This window comes from Pavona decussata, unplaced genomic scaffold (genome assembly GCF_977016875.1).
Source record: "Pavona decussata unplaced genomic scaffold, jaPavDecu1.1 SCAFFOLD_53, whole genome shotgun sequence".
NCBI classification, from domain to species: Eukaryota; Metazoa; Cnidaria; class Anthozoa; order Scleractinia; family Agariciidae; genus Pavona; species Pavona decussata.
This window is the reverse complement of record NW_028145475.1, coordinates 4,372,501-4,397,657: the sequence shown is the minus strand read 5'-3', so window position 1 is coordinate 4,397,657 and position 25,157 is coordinate 4,372,501. Positions and strand designations below refer to the sequence as shown.

General features: G+C 39.8%; 1 protein-coding gene and 2 long non-coding RNA genes across 5 annotated transcripts in view; 1 reads left to right on the top strand and 2 right to left on the bottom strand.

Moving 5' to 3' along the window:
* Positions 1-25,157, bottom strand: part of LOC146480600 (uncharacterized) — a 30,689-nt gene that overhangs the window by 3,482 nt on the left and 2,050 nt on the right. Inside the window, exon 2 of the long non-coding RNA XR_014864734.1 lies at positions 23,934-25,157. This exon is cut by the window's right edge and continues 1,665 nt beyond it. This is a non-coding gene — a long non-coding RNA (uncharacterized LOC146480600). The remainder of the gene's footprint in view (positions 1-23,933) is intronic.
* Positions 1,204-25,157, top strand: part of LOC146480599 (TNF receptor-associated factor 4-like) — a 27,100-nt gene continuing 3,146 nt past the window's right edge. For both annotated transcript variants that reach the window (XR_014864730.1, XM_085109801.1), the window contains exons 1-6: positions 1,204-1,534; positions 3,022-3,079; positions 5,447-5,551; positions 8,731-8,811; positions 19,173-19,250; positions 19,371-19,586. Coding sequence is in view for 1 of the 2 variants with exons in the window: in XM_085109801.1 (XP_084965927.1) it covers positions 1,287-1,534; positions 3,022-3,079; positions 5,447-5,551; positions 8,731-8,811; positions 19,173-19,250; positions 19,371-19,586 (786 nt within the window). In the remaining variant the exon portion in view is untranslated. The remainder of the gene's footprint in view (positions 1,535-3,021; positions 3,080-5,446; positions 5,552-8,730; positions 8,812-19,172; positions 19,251-19,370; positions 19,587-25,157) is intronic.
* LOC146480601 (uncharacterized) lies at positions 19,594-23,282 on the bottom strand. Of its 2 annotated transcripts, XR_014864733.1 has the most exons (4): positions 22,269-23,282; positions 21,195-22,005; positions 20,247-20,742; positions 19,594-20,204 (listed from the first exon to the last, which is right to left on the bottom strand). It is a non-coding gene; the product is annotated as an uncharacterized LOC146480601 (long non-coding RNA). The 2 variants fall into 2 exon arrangements; XR_014864732.1 differs by having other exon boundaries at positions 20,247-22,005.

Here is a 25,157-nt window from a genome sequence, read left to right as displayed (position 1 = left end):
TACATCAAAGGCACTTTTGAAACTATTGCACGGATCCTACAGCCCTACAAGTCCTACAACATCCGTCTAGCTCACAAACCTATCACCACTTTGCGACAACAACTAAAGAACGTAAAGGACAAAGACGAACCGAACTGCAATCAGGGAGCAGTTTACAAGATGAAATGCTGCGACTGCCAGGCAACTTATATTGGTGAGACCGGAAGGAATTTAAACATACGACTGACTGAACACAAATGAGCAACTAGAAATGGCGTCACTGTCTACAATTAGAACAGCTAGGCAGTGTAGATAAGATAGCTGTTCCTACTGCAGACGGGATAGATAGCTGTTCCTATTGTAGACGGTGTGGATAGCTGCACCTTCTGTCAATGGTGTACTAGTATAGCTGTTCCTACTGTAGACAGTGTAGATAGCTTTTCCTACTGTATCGTAGACTTTATATACAGTGAAATTATATTATGATACACTTTAATTACCCTACTTAAAGTACCTACCCTTGTTACTTACCGATGACTAACTTCATTCCCCGTTCCCCGTTCCCCGTTCCACGTTCCACGTTCTAGTACTGAACCTAACAAAGTAGCTCCAAGAATTACGGATTGAAACACAGGTTTTTGTCATGGCGGTAGAAGAAATCATTACAGAAAAAACTGCCAGTCCCGTGTTTCAGAGAGCTCGCTATAAGCAAGGATGGATCGATCTTCGGGGTAATGAGATCCTACTAGAGTTACCAAGGGTGAGTCAAATTTGAACGGGTCCTGTGGAGTTTAACCGTTGCACGAGCGTCTATGGGTGTTGTATTATAAAGAAAAATAAATTTCCCGAAAATTGATCTGACAACTCCTGTAAAAAAAAAAAAAAAAACTCACTAAACGCTATAGAACAGTATCTAATAACAGAAACTTAAACAACTCAACTTGGCTCCTTTCAGCGTTTTTGAGAAACTTTAGTTTCCTATGAAGTTTTGATTCATTTTTTTCTATTTTTGCGCGCGTGCTAAACATCCATCAATCAGTCGACTTTTTTAGGAGGGCTTAAAACCGTTTGTCAAACTGTGATTAATACACAAAAGCATTTACTGAGCTTGAATTGGGTATATTGCATCTTATATTGCAGGGAAATCATAGTATTTGATGTTTTTTTGTCGGCCGTGACTTTGTTGGCGTGACTTATTTGTGAGAAAGCCGGCCAATCATCGGTTTGAACATGATGACACATGCCAACTCGCCCCTCCTCTTCATGAGTTTCCGCTTTCGTTTTACTGACACGGCTAGAACTTCAGCATGGCGGGGACGATGCGTCGACTGAACAGATCAAATGAAGAATCTGAATGGGAGAGCTCTAGTAATTCAGATGAAGATGAGGAGTCTGAAATAGCTGAGCCCAGGTCTGAAGGCTATGATTTTGAGTTTGTTGACAAGTTGTCTTCAGAGCACCAGTGTCCTATTTGCCTCTTGGCAATTCGAAATCCCGTACAGACTGCAGACTGCGGGCATCGTTTTTGTGAAGACTGCCTGTTGAACGCATTCAGGTGACGTGTTTGAGTTTGTCTGATTCTAGATAGTGACCAAACCGCTGTGGCTTTCTGTGGTTACTGCTTCTACAGGCGCAAAACTGAAAAGAAGCGAAGACATTATTTAATATCACAACAGACAGCTAAAATCGTTAGTACGATTTTAATACTATTACGTTTCCTACGGGACGCGGATACAAGTCACAGCCTTCGCTTACTGACTGCGCTTTATTCATGCTAGTTAAATGGTAAATTACAATCTTTCATTAACTAACGTAGTATTTCGGTGGTAGAAGTGAATAAGCCTTATCACGGTTTTCGACGCCATTTTGACGGGTAGGCAAACAGGCTTGAAATAACAGTGTTTGTATGGAAATCCGATGTCAAATAATTTTCTTAAAAAATCGCTTCTGCAAAATTCATGAATTAGAAACTTTTAGCACTAGGAAAAGGATTTTAAGAAAGGGTATTCACATGCACACTTTCCTAATATATTAGTCCAACGGAGGTATCACCACGATGACAAACATTTTCGTTTCGTCGCTCCGTCAGTTCCATCCGATGTGGAAGCTCTTCAACCACCTCCCGAAAAGCATCGTCTTACGCAATCTACTTGTTCTTCTGAGACTCATAAGGAAGTCTCGTTAAAATAGCAGTCAAAGCAAATCGCAAGCCGTTTACGGTGCAGTGTCTTTTAGCGAATCAGAAAACAAACTGACATTTTTTGGTCAGAAATATCTGAGCAGGCGGGAGGGGGGGGGGGGGGGGAGGGAGGGACCTGATGGCAGGTCAAGTTTATCTCTGACACTTTTTCTAACGTAAGAACGCAACTGAACAATACTAGGAGAGAAATTAAAATAAAGACAGCGACACACCTAGCGATTTTTTACCCCGATCGCGGCGAATTTTTTAGTTTTTGAAAAGTCATGTGATAAAATCGCCGGATCTGGATCTGGTGGGGTTGGATTTACTTGCAATTCGCAGCAATGACCGTAGATAATCGCGGGAACGGGCACTCTTGGCGAATGCCGGTGAATGTAGTCGCCGATATCTGACATGCCGGATATCGGCGATTTTATACGCCGATGGCGGCGATCGGCGTATAAAATCGCCAAGTGTGTCGCTGGCTTAAGCAGCGAAGATCAGAATTGGCAAACTACCATGAGGGTAAATTTCACGTGTAACGATTCAACAAAGCAAATATATTTTGTGAAAAAAAAAGAAAAAACAAAAACAAAAAAAAAAACATCTTTCTTGCGCAGCTTCACAAGAGACCTGAGCCCCACAAAGAACTAAAATACCAGCGAGGTACGCGATCGCAGTGAGCACGTTATAAAGAAATGAAAGAAGCAGGAAGTTCGGGTTCCATATCATGCTAACATGGAAGTTATTGCCAAATGCTTTGAAATGTAAACAAAAGTTCACCAAGGCGCCATATAACAGTCCCTCTACAGCTGTATAACGTTTTTCCTGACATCGTAATTTGTAAATCTCTTACATTTCAGGAAACGTAGGAGTCGAGTTTGTCCGCAAGACAGGAATCCTATTCCTAAAAGGGAAGGGGTGAGTAGAGATGGGACACTTGGCCTTTAGTTTTTTTACAGAATACCTAGGCCTGACTTTTTGAATTACATTTTTCGATTTTTGTGTAGGGTAAGGTGCAGGCCACGTTGACGGCTTTGGGTCAAAGTGAGTCGTGGGTAGTGCTGTCTCATAGCCGTCACGATCAACTATCAGACCTTTACTACCTAATTCGTTTTTTTTTTTTTTTTGTTGAGATAATTCGCTTTAACAGAAGCTCAAGCTGAGACGGTATTTTGAAGATTTTCTTTTCTTCTAAGTAGCATACTCGCTATTACAATACAACTGCTTTGGTATACTAGAAACAAATTCACATCCATGGGAGATATCCTCGGTACCCCATTCTTATTGTTCCAGCTCCTCTCCACAAACCCAAACTTACTTTAAATTAAAACCTCTCCGGAAATTATTCTGGTTGGGAAAAAACCAACGATTGTTCAGCCTGTAGTGGTCAGTATGTTTATTTGCAATTTAGTTACAAGGCAAGTCATCGAACAGCTGGATCAAAGCCATTTTCTGAAATTAAGACTCGAATAAGCAATGTTATTAACAAAACGTTCCCTGGGCGCTTCCAATAAATCACTGAATATTAAACAAAAACTGACATTTGCAGGGGTTAAAGGCACAGTTTGGCATAAAAACGCTTAATTTCAGTGGCTGGGGAAAAACAATTATTATAATTGCTTACAGGAACTGAAGAGCTGAAACGAAACTGACAACATATAGGACCATTGTTGTGGTGTTTCTGAAATGATGAAAGCTTACATAATTCTGTCGGATCATCTGGACAATAACAAACACCTTTTGTAGCTCTTTCGTTGTGCACTAGTTTGTTGACGCTAGTTTTGGCGTCACGGTTGCCATGGCGACCCGTTAACACAAAAAGGACCCCCTATATTGAAGTTTTTGTAAATAATCTCAAAAACTAAGTTTGTGACCTACCGTTTTCATTGTTTTGTTAAAAGGTCTCCTAAATTCTTAAACTCCTCTGGCGATATGACAAAAAGTTATCCAGTAGATCTTGTGTTATCTCAAAAAAGACACTTTTTCACCTACAGAAAATTCTACCGGATGTTTTTCTCCTAAACTGTTCATTTGAAGTGGTTTCCTGAATGTTGTGTGCATGCAAAAATCAAGATAGGTCACCGCACAAAGTTTTGGTATAAAACAAATGTTTCCCAAAGGTTTTGTTTCCGGTTCACGCGATTTTACATTACATTTCCACTTTCGGTGTACTGCGTGCTTCTTTCTGCTTTAATAGCTGGCGTGGGTGGGTCACGCGCTCGCGCAGCTAAAGGTCCTTTCGGGCTTTCTAAATGGATGACGGACCCTCGCAGTTTATTAGGGAACTTAAGCAACGACGACGGCAACGGCAGCGAAAACGTCACTATGACAGCATCAGTGACCAGAAAAGTCAACAACTACATAAACGAAAATGAACATTTGAAATTAAAGCTAAGTTTATAATCTCACGTCTTCTATAATACTTCTTGAAGTAAGCTTGCAAAATCTTCTTTTCCCGCCGAAGACGTCATCATACGCTGTAAGCTTTTCAAAAAGAAGTCATCAAGAAATTCATTATCCACCAATATTGAAAAATTTGGCAATGAAGTTACTCGACGCACCATTAATTAAGGGGGCAATTCGGTCCAAATTTGGAAGGAAGTGTGGTTTGAAGGGAGTTTAAAAAAATTTATGAATTAAAAAAATGAACACTTCCAGAGTGAATTTTAATTCCTGGCATTGTTGGAATTCTTTAGTTTAAGTAAGCTTGGAGGGAGGAGCTTTTAATCATGAACACGGTGATGAAACGTTATTCTGGCGTAAAAAAAAAAACATAAACAATTATGTAATTTTAATACCGTCGAGTACACTCTAGCTCGAAGCGAAGGAACGTTTACAGTTACCGAACCTAACTTACACTACCATTTTCATACAAGATGAAGAGCCCTGCGTGTATCCGTGCGGATTTATGACGTGAATGGTGGGGCAGTTTCATTCTAAATATATAATCAAACATTTAAAATGCCTTTGGAAGTGATTTTGCGTGGTGGTTTTATCTCGCCAATTGGTCTTTCGGGAAGGTAGACCAGGGTAATTTATGCATCTCAACTAACAGTAAATTAAACGTTTTCAGCTATCAATTAAAACATGCGATACTCCTCAACCATATAATGCAGTAATGGGCTCCTAACAAGTTAATAAACCCCATGCTCCACACCCTCGTAGGAGAAAAAAAAATTGTGAACTAACACTGAATTTGCGTCTCCAACGCTAAACAGTCAAATTGCTTACAAACCTTCAAATGACTTCCCCTGTAATTTTATCTGTTCTTTTCTGTTCACATAGTATTTCAGGGATTTGGCGTGGGAGAGGGTGATACTTTCTCTCCGTGTCAAGTGTAAGCAAAAAAGAGAAGGATGCAAGTGGACTGGGGAACTGCGCCAGTACAAGGTAAGGTGTTCTATTCTCAGAGAAAAAAAAAACTCTGGAAGGATATGGGAGCTTTTTACTAAATAGATGGATCCATTTTTTCAGATATAAAAGAACAACTATCAAAGCCTCTTAAGAAGAGAGATTTTACAATTTGAACTTGCAATTGGTGACTTCTTTGTGAGGCTGTCGCCGTTTAGCCATATATTAAAACCTTGTTGGGACGACCACCCTTTCCACGCTACCGTACGCGTAGCTGTACATGTTTTTGTTTAGACGCTAATGTCTCGCAAGAGTTTTCAAATGGTTTGCTATTTTCGTCACCACCACGGTGAGAGGAGCCTCTTGACTAAATATTATTTTATTATTGCGCCTTTTGCCCTTCATTATCAGAAAATAAATTTTCATTAGTGTTAAAAATTAAATCATTAAAGCGAATATGTAATCATTGTATGAAAATAACGTTTTAAAACGTTTTAATTTTCGGCGTCATCAATAAGGCATTTTACATAGAGAAGAACATGCATTATTGCGAATATCAGTTCAATTTAATGGAAATTACAAACTTTTAAGAGAATTAACAAGCATTAGACACTTCTTAATGTTTTTTAAGGTTACCCTATACCTTTAGAGGTGTCTCGCGTCGAAGCGATGTAGCGCGTCCGGTTTAAACTGTATATACCTGAACCCTCATATCAAATTAAAGCTCATAGAGCTGGCTATCAAACTATACTAAGAATTTTGAAATAAAATGAAGTGTCAAATTTTTCACGACCTCTAAATGCGAGCGTCCGAATCACCTTTTTAAAGCTACAAGTCAAAGCGAATTTTATTTTTCGCTAATTTAATTTGCTCCTCAGTTTCCAGACCCAAAGCGCTAAAAAAAACGTCTCTCTGTTTTGCCATATTCAATCGCAGTGAAAAGTTACAGAACATTTTCGAAATAGGATCAAAAAAATGTGGAGTGATCTTACAAAAATCGCTCTCGGAGAAAAACATTTTGAAAGAAAAAATGCGCAGACCCGTTTTTGTTGTTTATATGTTTAACTAGCTACTGTCCAAATTTGAAGGCAAACGAACAAATTCCCTTTGAGTTTTAGCTCTTTAAAGTATCTCCTCCAAGTAAAAAAAAATCATCATTTGATTCGAGAAAACAATGCTAAACATTCAGCAATTCATTTTATTTCAAAATTCTTGGTATAGTTTGATAGCCAGCTCTATAAGCTTTAATTTGATATATAGGTTTAGGTATCTACAGTTTAAACTGGACGCGCTACATCACCGCTATATCGCTTGGACGCGAGACACCTCTGAAGGTATAGGATAACCTTAACGAGGAAAAATATTCATTACAACAGAGATACAGTCAGCGTAACAATCAAGAAAGTTTTCGACTCCCCGTTCAAACATCGTTGTATGTAAGTGTGCATAAACCTAAAACGCCCTAACTATCCTTTCACGATGCTCATTTGGGATACGGTTTCGACGAACTCTGTGCTCCATTACTGCGAAACCTGTGTGCACATGTACAGCATCGTTTTCAAATTTAAGCATCCATATAAATCCAGTGCGAATCTAGTCAGAAACCACGTAACAAGAAATCTTTTGTAATTGAAATTTTATTCTCACAATGGAACGTTAACACTAAAGAAACCCACTAAAGAATGTTGTTTCCGATAAAACACTAGCCAAACTCATTATACATTAATTTTATTGACCAGAATTTTTCGCTGAAAATGAAGGGCAAAAGGTGTAATATTATTATTATAGTTTGATTTGCAAAATGCTATAACATTTTCCGATTGGAAACACATGACGGTCAAAAGTTTTTTGAAAAGAATATCCTGGTTCAAACTTCCCCCCGTTAATTTTTGTGACTTTGTTTAAGAAATTGCTTAAGATACTTTTGAGTCCTTAGGAACGAATGTCTTCGAAGGAACGCGTTTCAGCAACGGACTGACACATTACGTTTTCTTTAATAAATGCGGAAACTTATGCAATCTTCTGTAAGATTGTCTTTTTATTTATTAATTTATTTATTTATTTATTTACAAAACCTCCACCCTCACTTATTAACAGTAGGCACTAAAATTAATATTATCACAGAAAAACTAGGAAGGCGAGGGATTGCACAACAGAGCTAGGCTCCATACATTAGGTGCACCCACTGAATTAATATAATAGAGCTAATATCTGAAAATAGGAATAGTAATATCTTCAAATTCAATTTCATTCAAATTTTGTGTAATTGGGAGTGAACGCAATAGTCAACCCGCCCTTCCTCCTCGTTGGTCAACAATTAGTAACAGCAGCGTCTAGCTAGGACACAGGAAATAACATATAGAACTCGTTCGCTTCAAAAACTTCAACGTAAATTTGGCAAAAATTCTTTATTTCCTTGTTCGTTTAAAAAAATTGCGTGCACTTTTCCACCATGTTTTTACCTTCTGGCCAGCTTCGTTTAAGGTAAACTTTGTGGTCCAAAACCGGTCAAACCGGTATTTGTGGGGTTAATATCCTCATACACTCTCGCACGCTCCACTGATATAATGATGATGATGATGATGATGATGATGATGATGAGATAAATTCACATCGAATACTTGAAGTTTAGAATACATTGAGTTTTTTGTTAAAAAAGGAAAACCTTTATTTGCAGAGGGTGGAAAAACATTACAGGTTCCTGGTAGTTTACATAATGGCCCTAACGTGTACATTTTTTAACCTTTGAATGTTCAATTAAACACTCCCGACAGTCAATCGTCTTTCCCTAGGTAACTAGATCCATTCGTTACGAATGTGATGAAACTATTAAATACTCTGCTTTTTATATCGGGCGCCTCTAATGCGGAGCAAGGTGATAAGTAAGAAGAGGGATACTTTTTTTACCAAAAACACTTTCAAAGACTATACGAAAACAAAACAGTCAATTGTCATCAGTTCCACAAAGAAATGGAACAACGGTTCTTGGCTGTACACTTGGCATCTGAATGTCCCAACAGGCTTGTGCAATGCAAACACTGCTTAAAGGAATTTCCATTTTGGGGCGAGCTCGTGTTTTTTATGTGCAATTTACTGGTTATATTTGTTATCTTTTGGTGTCATGCTGCGTGGCAGTTACGATCATTAGTTGGGCTCTCTTATTTACGTTCAAAAAACATTATCTGCTTATTGTAAGAATGGTTTGTTAAAATTGACAGGTTCACGAAGGCAAGGAGTGCGCAAAGTTCCCTGTCGAATGCCCACAAAAATGTGGGATGAATAAGATACGCCGAGAAAAGGTACAGAAATTGGAAGGGCAGGCATAAATCAACTTTAATGACAGTAAAGGAATCGAAAAATTGTTTTAGGCAAAAGTAATCCCATACTTAATCTCTTTTTAAACGAGTCTTACCTGTAAGTTGAAGTTTGACGACAATTCTACCAAATACGCAGTGGTACTGAGGATTAACATGAGATGCACACGTGCCTCCGCGGGTCAGACTTCAAAGGTTGTAGACACAATTAACAGAGATTTACACACTGTGAAAATTAATCGGAGGGAAAAATAGGGTGAGCTTGTTAACCCTCAGTACCACTGCGGATTTGGTAGGATTCTGAAAACGTCATGAGATTTTTTTCTTGAAATGTTTTCGGAGAACCAGAAAAAACTGAAAAAATAGAAAAAAGTAACGGCCCTTCGTGGTTTCAAAAACTCCCGAAAGAAGCATGATCCACCCCTCGTAAACTTCGCTCTGTTCAATTCGCATCAAAGGAAACCTGGTTTTCAGCTTGGAAATTTGCTTTTGAAGCGTTTCCAAACTATGTCAATCCGTGATATTTCTGTGGATGGATTTTCATGCTCATGACCTGCCGCTGAAAATCGTCAAAATTCGTTCGCTCCAAATTCTCAATTTGACACATTATTTTTTAAAGACAGTTTCCCCACCCTGTAAAACACTAAATCACTTCAAATTTAGAATCATTTGTTGAGGAAATGCTGTTCTAAGACCAGTATTAAAAATAGCTTCGGGATTTTTACCAGCGCCGAGTATTAGCGCTCTCAAAATCACGAAAATCACATTTTTGATGTCAACTTGTCAACAACTGGCACAGAAATTCTAACCAAATAAACGAAACTATGATGGAAATTTCTTTAAGTTCACCTCGGCATTCGCTGTAACCACAACAGAAAGGTCGTGTTTTGCCTAGTGGAAGGAGATGTTGCCCAGCTGTGTATGTATTCTGTCATCTGGATGTGCCGGAGGTCAACAAAATAAATTGTAATATCGCTTTAACATAGCGATGAAGCGGAAATCAACTCAAATGACTTACCATCGAACCACTATTTTTTTACTTGAGAAGCCTTTAAATCGAGACAAGTTCGCTTTCTGTGATTTTCAAAACACTTTTCGTCTATGAGACTTCGTTAATGCTGTCCTCTATCTAGGTTTTCGAACAATAATTTCCTACCGAAAGCGCTCATGTAATCGTATCTGTTTAGTTGAGTCATGCAATGAAATGTCATCCATTTGCACTACACCTGTCGTCAGGACTTTGACCTGTGAAAAGTGATTTGTTGGGTGAAAAACGCATAGGAAACAGCATCAACAAGTGTGTCCTGGCATACGTAAACAATGAAATATTTAAATTATCAAACTGTGGTCCCAGGACCGATGATTTATAGCCAAATGTTTTAATCAGTATATACACCATAAGGAGCCACAGTGCAAGGCTTGCCAATACACTTTACAGTTTAGTCAGGTGTTGAAGAAGAAATTATTACTTGATTTGTTTGAATTTCCTGTTTATAATTTGTGAAGACACGAGAAACGAATTTAAAATATATCAGTTAAGTTTACTACGATCCGCAAATAAGGGGCTTAGCCAAAGGAAACCCAGGACCAGGAAACACTTTTCTTCTGAGGAACCCTCCTCATAATAAATAAATGCTGGCTACGCCCTTGCGTATTTCTTAGTTTGCGCCTACATACAGAAGTCACTACTGTCTCATGTCTCATTGTTTTCTAGGAGAATGAGACAAAACAATGTTACTAGAATACTTGAATGTTACAATAACAAGTGAAAGTCGTACCTCACTGCTGGCATTAGCATTCCTGACAAAGTGAGTGCACTTTGTCGATGTATGGCTTTTTGCGTCGAACTGTTGCATCTGAGAGGTCAAGAGAAGTACAAATATCCTTTAAAACTGCGATGGAAAAGTCACTGAGCATATTTTGGGACGCCAGTTCATAAAGATTGTAAGTGTTGTAAACAATCGGATGTTTAAGCGCAAGCTCGCACTCAGCCTCCCTCACTAATTCCTCCACACTAACCTTGTACGCTGCGACCTTGATATCAGCGTGTGGTTCGTCATCTGCCAGCGCTTTCTTCGCACTTGGATGGGCTGTGTTTTCCCGCCTTTTCCGGGTAGAGGAGAACGAGCTAGGGCGCGTCTAAAGCTCTACTATGGACGGTAGGCTTTCTGATAATGTGACCTTAGACTTCTGCGAAGATATCAGTTTTCCAGGACCCACGGCATATGCTCTCCATACACGAGTTCCTTCCTTGGAAAACTCTATATTTGAGAGTGTATTCCCACCATCGATCTTGTAAGCCGGCTTTAGAGGGTTTGTAATGGATTCGCAGAGGGTGACTCTCAGGGATAGTACTCCACTGGACGATAGGATGGCCTCAAACATTTGTTCTGGGATTTCGATGTCACTTCCTGCGTTGAGGTGGATATGCATAATTATGTAATTTTATCGTCAGCGCCCTGGGGTCGCAGGCCACATTTCCACCCTGGGGATTAGAGAAATCCAGCCGTTTGATCAGAGACTATTGTGACCCCGCAGTGGTATCAGCCAGCGTTATCTTGACGATAGCAAACTGTCTTCAGGCCTGGCATGATGATCGTGAGCTGCTTTATGACGTCTTGCCGTCATTGCGAGGACCGCACAGTTGTCTTGGATACACGCCTTGAAGATATGAGCAAAGGTTAACATTTCAAGATGGTCGCTAACTTTTTTTATGGCTACGCCGATGTGCCAAGGAATAACGCGTTTGCCAAATCAATCAGTTTGGTTTTCGCGGTATTTCCTTGGCTAGTACTTCATGGCCCACTCCTGGACAACTAACACTGATAACTCGCAAAGCGACTCTAGAACGTCGACCCGCGTCTCCAAGTCTTCAAATGTCTGCGCACCAGCCGAACTCACGTAGTCCAGGCCTTGCAGTGTCTTGTGTACAGAGGTAGGACAGACAGCAAGGATACGCAGCAGTGTACTTCGGCTCAGAGGCTTGAAACTAGTCTTATCGCAATAGGTCAGGTACTGTTTGACCACTCTCTCAGGAATCATCATTCTGGCGACAGTTGGAACCTTTATGGTATCTTGATTGCTAAGCGTTATGGATCTTTCTCCAAACGGCAGATCTTGTACAACGTGGGAACTTGATATGAAATCGATGAAATGTCTTATCTGCGAGGAGGCAACGTCTGTCCCAGCTGCTCTTACAGGTTGCACTGGTGTGCCTCTTCCATGGGCCAAACGGTGGCGTTTGGCCTCTGTGAAGCGATATTTGGTCAGACCAGGGATACACCGGAGGAGTTTACTGTAACGCACCTTGTCCGCCATGATGGAAAGTATCTGGCGGCGCGTCTCCCAGCGGCTGGCATCCTGACAACACTCGGCCAGAGCCTCCATCAGCGTCACATCAACGGTATCACCATGAGAATCTTCGTCACTGAAAAGCTGGCGACACAGGATGTCTGATGAACACAGTGCGCGATACGGGGATCCTGTGTCATGTAGCGTTATATCTTGCACCATAGCAGCCAGCCCTTGTCCAGTTTTCCTGGTGTAATAGCGCTTGGTGCGTCCGCTCGCATTTTTCCCTGAGGTTTTCAGCTGAGACCTGATAGGTCTCTAGATATCAAGTACTTATTTAGTGCGTCTAGATGCTTGCTTTGAGGAATTCGCATATCGAAACTGACGTCACTGGAGGTGAATTCATACGACGGAAGGTAAAAGCTCCCTCCTGGCGTGACAGGCGTGCTGTGTGAAGGGTAATCCTTTTTCCATAAGAGTAAATACTGTCTCAATATGCGCAATGGAAATAATGTGATGGAACATGTTAAGCCTGGTGAATAAATGAGCATGATGTATTAATTAGTAAATGACACAGGCATACTCGGAAAAAATCCGAATGCTCCTATCAGGGGTCGAAGCTAAGGCCTTCCGATTACTAGTTTGGATGCTCTACCACTGGGCTACAGGAAACTCGTGGGAGCTAAGGCCCTTAAACTTTACCAAGCGCTCAAATATACATACTCGTAACACTCGTACACGGAACTCTTTGCAGATTCCGCTATACAGAACGGCTATAGGCCAGCGCACATTTTCCTATAGAGGGGCCTACATATGGAATAACTTGCATAATGAACTTAGGCAAAGTGCCTCATTGGCATCTTTCAAACGCACCCTGAAAGACACACTATTGAGGCAGACATTTCCTTCATAAGCTTTAAATTGTGATTTCGAGTTTTTATTGTCATTTTTGCTTTTATAAATTGGAAAAAGTTTGTAAATAGTTCCTGAAAAACCTCACGAGGATGTTACTATTAAAGTTATTTATTTATTTATTTAACTAGGTTCATGGGATAAACATCCTGCATACTGCTAGGATTGGAATGTCAATGTGTGGCATATGGGCAATGGAAATAATGTGATGGAATATGTTAAGCCTGGTGAATAAATATAAAATGTAATAATATAGTTTTTCAGAAGGTTGTTTTCTGTTTTCTTTAATTTGAACCGTCCCTAACAGAAGAGCCCTTAGCCACATATTTCGCAATGCCGAGAAAACGGCACTTCTATGTTGAAAAACTGCCTTTCTCATACAAAAATTTGGTAAGGCTGAACTGAATACATGAACTAGCTGACAGAAACTTGAAAGAATGGACTGACCCTATTTTGAAAACATGTTACTTCTTAGACCACAAAGTGCCCACAAAGTGTGGGGGACTCAGCCCTTACCGTATTGAGGTAAAGTCGCACAAGAGCTTAAGTGGCCCACACGGCGGGAGCTTAGCCCGGTTTCAGTAGCATGAAGCTAGTAGGAGCATTGCTACTCCCCCCTGGATGGGATGCTAGTCCATCGCAGGGGTACCCCCAGCAGTATGTCGCCGGTACCCATTTATACACCTGGGTGAAGAGAGACAATGTGGAGTAGAGTTTCTTGTCTAAGGAAACAACACAGCAATTAAGAGACCGACCTGGCCTCAAACCAATGACCCTCGGATCCTCTGACCGTCGATCGAAAGTCCTATGCGCTAACCTCTACACCACCGCGCCTCCACACCCTTACCGTATTAGTAACCAAATGTTTACCAGTAAGGTATCCTTTTACATACAGAACATCTGATGAAAAGTTGTACCCCTTTTTGTACCTCAATGACAAAATTTCCTTTCCGGCGTAGAAAGTATCTCTGGGAGGCATTTTCAGTTAGTTTTTGCTATACTTTCATACTTGCATTCAATTGCTACCATGGGCAATAGGAAACATGGGTTTCGACTAAATAAATGTTACATTTATCTCAAATATAGTTGAATTACTCACAATAAAGTAGTCTTTAGTCTCTTCTGGTCGTTTCTCCCCATTTATTTCTTGTAAAATAGCCCTGATTAGCAAGTAACAACGCGCCGTTTGACTCAAAACAAATTCAGCATTCGTTCGGTCTTGGTAACCGTTCGTCCTATTGAAATCCCAGGCGCGGCCACTGAGCTCGCGAGCGTTAACTCATAATCCCCCCTGGGTAGGAACCAAACTCGATCAATCGTGCGAGGCTCGTAAGAAGAAACTATGCCCATCTCCATATAAGGAAGCAAAGGGTGCCCGCTCCTGGGGGTCTAAAAGGCCGATAGAAGTCTGGTAACGAAGAGGTGTCGGACAATGTTCGGGAGAGAGAAAACTGGAAACAAGAGTCGCTTCGAGTTCAAAATATGTGGTTAGTTGGAAGCTGTTTCACCAGAATATTTCGTTGTTTGTTTTGAATAACTTGCCATGGAACCAAAAACTAACTTCATTCCAGGTTTGGAAAAAAAATACCATCGTTTAAAGTGCGTTTACTCCAGTTCAGCGCTTGAAAGACGTTTTTTAAAATGTTCGATTTGTTTTCTTCTGTATTTTAATATAGCGATTGTTGCATTTTGCCATAAATATCTATATCTCCTTAAGCTTGTTAGAAGTGCAAGTAATTTAACTGCAACAAATTTCATTCGATGTTGAAGCCATCCGAAGAAGCGCTCGCTAAAGCTGGGAAGACCGGACTGCAATACGTCAAGTAATGTTTGTAAAAATCCTGAATAAAATGTTATTACATGTAATGGAACTTTTTCCTTCGTTAATCTACTTCTTGACCTTCTGTTTATCTGACTTACATTGATTTCAATACACAGTTTGGCCAACAGCAATCCAATAAACTAAGCAATTTTCAAAGCCCAAATATATCAGTTCAGTCATATATTTCAAAATTGTGACTCCTTCCATGTGGGGAGAGTAATCTTTTTGTCATATTTTGTAACTAGCAAGGGGTGGAAGGAGTTTGCAGTGCTCTTACCAGGCGCAGACGAATTTGAAAAACAATGCCTATTGTATTTTCGGTTCAGTGATTGGCCAATAGCTCTAATCTCCTAGCAACGGTTAAATCGCTTCCTACCCAGTCACTTTTTAGTGTTAACGCTCACGCGCTTAGCGGCCGCGCCTAGGGTTTCAATAAACACGGCACGGTTACCAAGACTTAACGAAAGCTTTTGCTGGCGATAAAGAATGTTAGGTCTGTTCTACAAGAAATAAATGGGGAGAAACGACCAGAAAAGCCTGAAGACTACTTTATTGTGAGTAATTCAACTATATTTGAGATAAATGTAATATTTATTTAGTCGAAACCCACGTTTCCTATTGCCCATGTTGCTACTTTTTCGGTTCACGATCTCTTTTTGCGACCGCCCCTTTGAAATAATTTAAATTTTAAACTTCACTTTCTTTTCAATATACTCCGAGTGTGGGGGGTAGTGGTAAGAGCATTTTTCTTCCTGCATAGTCTTCAATCGTGCAAAAATACTTCGGTATTACTAAGCAGCGTCCTTAAATCAAATCGTCCTGTTAAGGGAAAATTACATTACGGCCTTTTGGTACATTCAGCTTTTGCGCCCTTTATTGCCTTTGTGTAGCGTCGTACCAAAAAGATTTTACACGTTATTTTCCAATGGGTTTGTTGTTGTTTGTTCCTTCCAAACATCGAGGAAAACAAGAAAAAATTTACAAGTCCTCGGCCATTTGGTTGTCCAGATACTTGAAAATTATTCACCGAAGTGGAGGTGAATAGTGGTGGATATTTACCGAGGTGCAAGCGGTGAAGTAAATATCCACCACTTTCACCGACTTGTTTTAGTATATACCACACAAGTTGAATAACTAGCGGACCAAACAATTACTTTATTTCTGACAATGATTATACCGACATATGGTCAGAAATTAAACTGGTGAAAATCTCTCTGTATGACCCTCATTCGCGGTAAGCGATTTCTTATTACAAAAATTCCCGTCTTGCTTTCCTTCGGATAGGTAGAACTTCTGGAGGCACTTGTTTAACATTTATTGTTATATACCTAGACTTTCACTCAACAAAACGAGCACTGTGATTGGTTGAGTTTTGGTCACGTGCCCCTGATCAAATACAAATGTATCCCGACCGGGATACAATTCCTCAGTTTTTGTCCTCTCAGTTGTTTGTTTGTTTGTTTTCCAGTGGTTGTTGAAGGGAATGTCTAAATATATAACAAAGCACTTAATGTATGGTCCCTCGCGAAAATAGTTAGTTTTGTTTTCCCTCGAGTCCTGATGTTTCCCTCGACTTCGTCTCGGGTAACATCAGGACTCTCGGGAAAACAAAACTAACTATTTTCCTCGGGACAATACATTGAGTGTATAGTATATACCACACAAGTGAATAGTGCTTCTCTCGTGCGCTGATTGGCTAGCTCGGTGGTGACAAGCCAAGTAGTATTCACCTCCGAGCAGCCGAAGAGAAACAAGATGGCTTTCCCGTTTTGGCACGGTCATTTAAGAGGAAAATATTTCGATAAGTGAGGCGGCTGTTTCAAAAAAATACAAAAATGGCAACATAGTTTGATTTGACGGCAAAACAGTGGCAAGTTATTAAAATCTTTCCAACCTCATAGTCTAGACTGAAAACTTGCCATTGCCCGAAAGCTTTCGAGCACTATAAAAGTAAAAGATGAAAAACATCTAATATTTTGCTGCATTGTTTCAAGACGAGGAGAAACACCAATTGAAGGAATAACCCTGGGCAGTTAAATAAGTGCCTCCAGAAGTTCTTCTTTGCGCCTCGGTAAATATCCACCCCTATTCACCTCCACTTCGGTCAATAATTGTTAATTATTGTTTGCAGTTGTTGACAGGTTGTGATTTTCAGGATTTTGAGAGCATTAGTTGACAGCGCTGATAGACAGCTCGAAACTGGTTTTTCCACCAAGTTTTAGATCGGCATTTTCTCAATCAAGAATTCTAAATTTCAAGTGATTCGGTATTTTACCGGGCAGGGAAACTTTCTCCTGAAAACGTGCACCAATTTGAGAATTTCGTGTGAGCGAATTTAAGTAATTTTCACTGAGCAGCTCCCCATGACTTTTTTATTTAAGCACAGGTCTATAACCGGTATTAAATGATTTGTAAACACTTCAAAAAACAAACAGAGCAAAGTTGGGGTGTTTTTCTAGACACGTCGGGTCGATACAGATTTTACTTCTTTTCTCGAGTTTAAAAAGACATTTCAAGAGATCATACCCACCACGATGCTACGACTACCATAGGGTATCTTAAGCCAATTTATGAACAAATTTAATTTTTTATCATGTGCCACCTCCCGCTCGGTGTTAGCAGACATTCCCTCTTAAGCCGCGAAGGTAAGAAGAAGTATGAAAGCGCAGTAAGGTAGAATGTGGACATTTAAATCTGGTGAAAAGATATTGTGGCGAATGTGTGACATGCCAGTACATTTGTGGTTCTTTCCGTGAGCTTTCGTGCCTTCCGTTCAAACGTCGTTGGAAGATCAGCTTACAGTTTGCGATAACAACAATAGGCCATTTCCGTGTTGTTTTGAACCTTATTATGAAAGCAAGTCTAAGTGCAAAGCTTTTCATGTCAAATATGATTTTTTTTCATATGAATGAAAACTAATTTTCGTAAGAAAGACTATGCACAAAACCTCGCTTTCATAGTGAGGTTCAAAGCAACTCTGAAATTGCGTATTGTAATTGTCAGTCACAATAGCCCTTTTCACTGTTAACTCTGCTCATTTGCATAACAATGAAATCTAGCATGTATGTGAGGCAACTTCGGGCTGTAGTCTTAGCCCGAAATTACCTCGCATCCACGTTGGATAACATTATAATGTAAATGAGAAAAATCAACCGTGAAAAGGGCTATTGAAAAACATCGGCGATGACCGCGGACCTTGAAACCCGCATTACTTGAGAAAAGACAAACGAACAAAACCATTGGGTGCTCCTCTATCGAGGATTTACGGTGCAATAGGAGAAGATAATTGCATGCGTCTTAAAAACCTGGCTACAAAGAAGGGCCAGACCATATTTATTTTTTGTCTATTTTATTGTTTTGCGAGCAGTTACTGGTCCTGTTTTCTTCTTCCTCGTTCGTGAAAATACAGTTTAAAGTTACCTGGTGCGTCCTCAATTGATATTAGGGACTTAACGCTAGCACGACGCCGACTGCAACGAAAACGTCAAAAAGAAACGGCTTAATGAGATAAACAATGCTGTGCACGTGCATTACAAATTTTGATACATTTCGGCCGCCATCTTCGGCCAAACAACAACGTGTGATGCCAAATTCAAGGTTCAGTTATGGAGAGCGTGAGCACATGACAGTAAATTTTCATTTTCTGTGCTAACTTGAAGACCGTTCCGACCAGTTCTGTTATTGAATAGTTCGGCTACATTGTAGAAGTTGAACGAATTGGAATAAGTGTAAAGTAGTACAAGAACCACGAACTTATGTTTTCAAGCGACGTTTTCGTTGGCGTTGCCGCCGTCGTGTTTGCGTAAAGTCCCCATTAATTCCCGAAAGGTGTCCATCCTCAAAAGCCAGAATGGATGACTGTAGCTCTCTTCGGCGTGCAGTAAACCGGAGACTACTGGAGGTGGTAATACTTCTCCAGCAAAAATCTGACTGATTTTTCGCACGCTTCGTATCAATATCCCGACACTACGTTGTTTCAAATCCACAATTTGTTTCATGCAACCGAGTTCAAAATTTTTCCAACTGTAAAGACTTAATTGCTGCGCCATAATTGTTATAGTATGCCATAGACTTCTAGCTTGAAATCTCAATCAAAGCACAGCAGTATCCTTGTTCTGGTAGCCAAAAACGACACGCAGTTTAACAATTGTAAAGCAACTCCCACATCTAAAAAACGCTTTAAGCCCTGACGATTTTGATTTCACAGGCATGCGAAGTTACCTTAAGGAAGACTCATGTTTTCAACCCATTATCGTTATTAAAAGAACGTTAATTTCCACGATACGTTACCAGCTTATAAACCAGTGAAGTTATTTTGCAGGTTAAGTCCCATGTACTTCATGATTGTCCGATGACCATGGTTAGGTGCCCTTACCAAGAAGCTGGGTGCCCTTTCCAAGTAAGTATATTTCTTTCAAAAGGTTCCGTCCACACGCACAAACAACCCAGTAACCCTTTCTTTAAAACAACAAAAGTGATAAAACTGTTATCGAAGTTTACTCCCTCTTTTTCATAATAGGCCATGAGAAGATACTTGGCAGCCCACATTAAGCGGGCTAATGATTATCACCTGAGACGGACATGGGCAGAGCTTAAAAAAGCAAAGCAGAAGGTAGAACGCCTTGAAAAGAACCAAGAAGGGATAGTGAAAGAGTGGATGGAAAGAATGGATGAAATGCAGACCCGGCTGGATGCTATGGAGAGAAACGCGAGAAATAAGAAAAGGGCACGTGAGGTAACAATACTGAAACATGATAAGTATAGTTACTGAGATCTAAGAGGTTGCGCTTACTTAAAAATCTTCAACAAATACAGGGGAAGCGCGGTGCGAGCCAATACACAATCCGAACTCCACTTGATAGAATGATTAAAGCGATTTAATCACAGTTCAAAGGTTACAGAAGTAGCGATGGTAGCGAAGCTGTGATCGAAGTAACTGAAGCAGCGTAACGATAAATATAGTAGAAGTGGTGGAGGTAGTAGATTGTAGTAGCAGGTTTGAACTGAAATACGCTAATCAAAAATACATTCTAAATTAGATAAAACATTATAGCAACATTTACATTGACAGACGTTATAATTGACACTAATAGAAGTTTTAAAAAGATACTAAACATAGCTCACAATAATACAGTACGGTAAAAACTGAAAATATCGTAACATAACTAGACTTAATTAGATTGAATTAAATCAAATAGCATTGCCAATAACTTCAGAAAACAACAATTTCGCTTAAAAGGTGAAAATCCTTTAACCAATGATAATAACGTGACAATTATGATCTTGTATAGTAATGGATTCCAACATGATGCCCTTAAAAACTGACGTTCCGTTCTCTTGTAGCATAAAAACACTAATTATACAAAACTAATAAAAAGGAAAAAACAAGACTTACTTTGGTTGACGACTCGCGCCAAAAGGTGGTAAAATACACTTGTAGATAGTGGGTAGCGGATCCTATGATCGTAGCACGGCACTTGCGAGATAGCTTATGTAGAGAGGCTTGTTGCGAGTCACTTTTATAACACATGGGTACATGGATATGCTTAGGGCGTTACCCAAAACGTGTATTGTAGGCTTAACGTTACTTCCTAACGTTAAATTTACCAGCGAATAAGTTTAAAGAAGAAGACGACACTTTAAAGATTTGAAAACATGTTTCGACAGAAGCAACTGTCATCGTCAGTTACACACTGTGAGAGCGAATTTGTTAATACACTGTATAATATATAAGTTAATATAAAAGGTATAAACAATAGATGTTACTTGGAAAAGAATGTATGACATGAATAAATGTATAAGTAGACATAAAAAGCACGTGCATAGAACAAATTAACATATTGAAGTTGTTGATTTAAAGCGGGCTTCTCCCAGTTAATGTGTAAACTTTCCTTGATTTTAATGTGGAATTTAGAGGCGGCGGAGTCTAAGATGGTAAATGACTCCGCAGACCATGAGTTCTTACATTCCTCATAGGCCTGAGGAATGACGTACAATGATACAACCATATTTTCTCATGATGCCCCGTTAAGATATTAGCAAAGACTGGGGCCAGGGGTGGTCATTATACTGGTCCTGATGTCTTATTTTTAAATAAGATATCAGAGAGATATGTTGATGTCATTTTCTGTTTGTTTCACAATGAACATGATGCCCACAGATTTTTTTATTTTTATTTTTATTAACTCTAGACATCCCAATATTAGGTTTACCATAGAACGGGACACTGTTCATAGGTTGCCTTTTTTGAACATCTACAATAAGTACCCTCCAGCCATTACTACCATTTATTGTAAAAAGGCCTTTACAGGTCTTTTGATCAATTATTTTAGTTTCACGCCACGACCTTATAAAACTTGGTTTCGTAAGAACTTTAGTAGACAGAGTTTATAAGATCAATAACTCTTGGTCAGGTTTTCATGAGGACATCGAAAAGCTTTTTTTTATCCTACGAAAGAATTGTTTTCCCACCAACTTAATTAAGAAGGTGATTAATCAGTACGTTACCAAGACACATACTGCACAGAGTTCAAAAGACAGACAGAATAACTCAATCGTCAGGCCTAGTGAAAGTGCTACACATTGTCACAAACTGCCTTACATAGCTCCTATCTCTAACGTTGCCCAAAAATAGGATCAGGCAACTTGTCAACCGTTTTTGTAATAATTTAGACATCAAACTCGCCTTTTCCTCCTTCAAAATCCGTAATTTGTTCAGTGCCAAAGATTCTATCCCAAGGGAATTCCGTTCGTGCGCTGTTTACAATTTTTTGTGTGCTAACTGGAATTTTAGCTATATTGGCAAAACTACTCGCCATTTTTCCACGCGCTTACGTACTTGAGTATCTGCATTCTGACAAGAGTTCTCATGTCTACAAACATCTACAGGCCTCTAAGAAATGTAAGAACTCATGTTCAGCGGAGTCATTTACGTTTTACACTCCGCCACCGCTAAATTCCACATTAAAATCAAGGACTCGGAAACTTTACACATTAATTAGGTGAAGCCCGCTTAAAATCAATCACTTCAACATGTTAATTTTTTCCTTTCTTTTTACTTTTGTTTCTTTACACATGCTCTTTTCATGTCTAGATCTACTTATACATTTATTCATGTTATACGTTCTATTCCATGTAACATCTATTGTTTACAGCTATTTCAGTTAACGTTGTCGGTTCAAAGCATAAAGCTAAAAGACAAGACCGAAAGTTTACGTGGGATTTTTATGAATAAATTAATCAAAATCAGTCATGCCTGGAGAAAACAATAGGTTGTTATTAGCAGTACAATGCCCTGCACGTGCAGGAATGATTTTGATGAAATTATTTATAAAAAAAAAACAATCCCACAAAACATTGCGGTCTTGTCTTTTAGCTTGATTTTAATCCGACAACGTTAATTGAAATAGCTGTATACCTTGTATATTAACTTAAATATTCAAATTCACTCTCACAATGTAACTGACGATGACAGTTGGTTCTGTCGAAGCATGCTTTCAAAACGTAAAAAGTGTCGTCTTCTTCTTAAAACCGCTTAGAAGCCTGCGCTAGCAAGGCCAGTGAATAAGCATGAAACTGCAAATTCCTAACTAACGCGTCATACCACTTGAGCACGTTTAACTAACCTAAAAACGATTTGTTGTTACTAGAATATTCGCGTAGAGTAACTAAAGAAGAAAAAAAGGGCGTTTCAAAACTAAACAAGTAAATTATCTATATCCTCATCGCAGACAGTTCGAAAACGCGAGGAAGCGGCCGCCATTTTGTTGAAAATCGCTACTCATCATCTATCACAGAATAGATAGCGAGTAGCGTAGCCAATCAGAGAACGGCATTCGTGATAGAACACTAGTAGATTTATACTTATAAAAGATTGTTTGGACGGTGTTTAACAAAACCACGTTTTAAGCCGGTTTCACCGAATTTTGCCAACAGTCACATTTAAACAAATAGGGAGCTTAAGCAACGACGACGGCAAAGGCAACGAAAACGTCACCTGAAAATATATCTTTATTTCATTTGTGCTACTTCGCGATTATTTCAACTCGTTCAACTTTTACAACAATGGTGAACTATCCAGGAACCAAATTGGTAGGAGTGGCGTACAAGTTATGAAAGAAAATGAAAAATTCACCGTCGTGCGTTCACGTTCTCCACAAGACCTTAAATGTGGTCATTTCACGTTGTTGTTTTGCAGAGGACGGCAAAAAAATTAACCAAAATGTAAAACGCACGTGCAGAGCGATTGTCTTTGCTCATTAAACCTATTGTTTTGCGGCGTTGTCGTCGCCGTCGCCGTCGCCGTCGTCGTTGCTTAAGCTCCCTATACACCTTATTCCAAAATGGCGGATGTCTCAAACGATCTGGGTCGAGTAGCACGAGAGCGAGGCATCGAGGGCCACGATTCAATGTTTACATGTTTACATGTGGTAGTATAGAGTGTGTGCACGGCGGCCATGTTGGAGGACTAAAACAATAGAAGATATTTGCATAAAAATAGAATATATTTCCCAAAGGAAAATCATTGTATTGTTTCGGTCCTCCAACATGGCCGTCGTGCACACACTCTATTGTCCGAAATTTGCATCAAAACTGTTGTGTTCCCGGGTGTAAGAAAAAAGTTTACGAAGAGGATGGCGTTAAAATATCTTTCCATAAGTTCCCTGAAGACAGAGAACTGTTCAGGAAATGTATAGTTGCCATACGAAGAGATGTTGGCAAAGGGTTTAGGGTGACCGTTCATGCGAGGGTTTGCTCAAGACACTTTAAATCGAGAGATTATCTCAGATTACTTACAGGCCGTAAAAAAAGCTTAAAACCGACAGCAGTCCAAGGCTCTCCGGTAAAGAGGAAGTCCCCGAAGAAAAGAAGTCCTGTAAAGCGAAAAATCGTGGCGAAGGGGTCGGAAACAAGAACCGCGAACGCGGCAAATGCAAATACATATTCCTCCACCCTGAAAACAAAAATCAAAATTCTATTTCTGTTTATAACGACCACAGCGATCATCTCTGATGAAAGAATTAGTCTTACCTTTTTACGAGCTGTTTCGATTCTTCGCTGACATTTCATTCAGTTGAATTACCAGAGCATTTGTTTTCTCCTTTTCTTCATGAAGCTTGTTTTTCAGCTCCTTTATTTCTTTTTTCAGTTCAGACATACTTTGATCATGCGTGCCTCTATCGTCGACTTCCAGCACATCGGACGTTTTGTCGATCTTTTCGTTTATAGCACAAACTGTCAGGAGTGCCCACGTGGAATTGGTGTTTGTATTTGCCTTGTTCGCGGTACTTGTTTCCGACCCCTTTGCCACGATTTTTCGCTTTACAGGACTTCTTCTCTTCGGGGACTTCCTCTTTACCGGAGAGCCTTGCTTCCAAAAAAAATATAGACGGCACTGCTGTCGGTTTTAAGCTTTTTTCACGGCCTGTAAGCGATGTGAGATAATCACTCGATTTAAAGCGTCTTGAGCAAACCCTCGTATGATCGGTCACTCTAAACTCTTTGCCAACATCTCTTCGTATGGCAACTATCCATTTCCTGAACAGTTTTCTGTCTTCAGGGAACTTATGGAAAGATATTTTAACGCCATCCTCTTCTTTAACTTTTTTCTTACACCCGGGCACACAACAGTGTTGAGGCATATTTTGGACTATAGAGTGTTTTCATTCACGTGACTACCGGCCATATTGGTTTACTGAAACAAAAGAAAGTATTTGCATAAAAATAGAGTTCAATTCCCAGAGGTTTAGTTTGGGACACCAACATGGCCGCCATTTCTTTGTTTTGGGACACCAACATGGCCGCCGTGTCGTCATGTGAAAACACTCTATACTACCACATGTAAACATGTAAACATTGAATCGTGGCCCTCGATGCCTCGTTCTCGTGCTACTTGACCCAGATCGTCTGAGGCAGCCGCCATTTTGGAATAAGGTGTATTGTCTGCTGCTGACGGTAGCTAGAAGGCTTACATCCCAGACTAGAAAACTATTTATCTACTTAAAATAAAACACTTATAAGCATATTTGGAGGCCCACTGATTGCCTAAAACCACGGACTAAGTTATACTGTTTAAATAACTGATAACTGATCCTTAGTGTTTTAGAATGCATCAGTACACACGAAAACGAGTGCAAGTCTAGGCCGGCTACATTATACACTCTTCACGAGCCAGGTTTGAACGGCTGTCAGTTTTTTTAAGTGTAGGGCGCATTCTCTCTAGACTCTGGTAATGCGTGTTCTTTGTCCACATTTCGGAAGACGCGCGTTCGACTATCGATCGATTAGAAAACGAATGCACGCCATA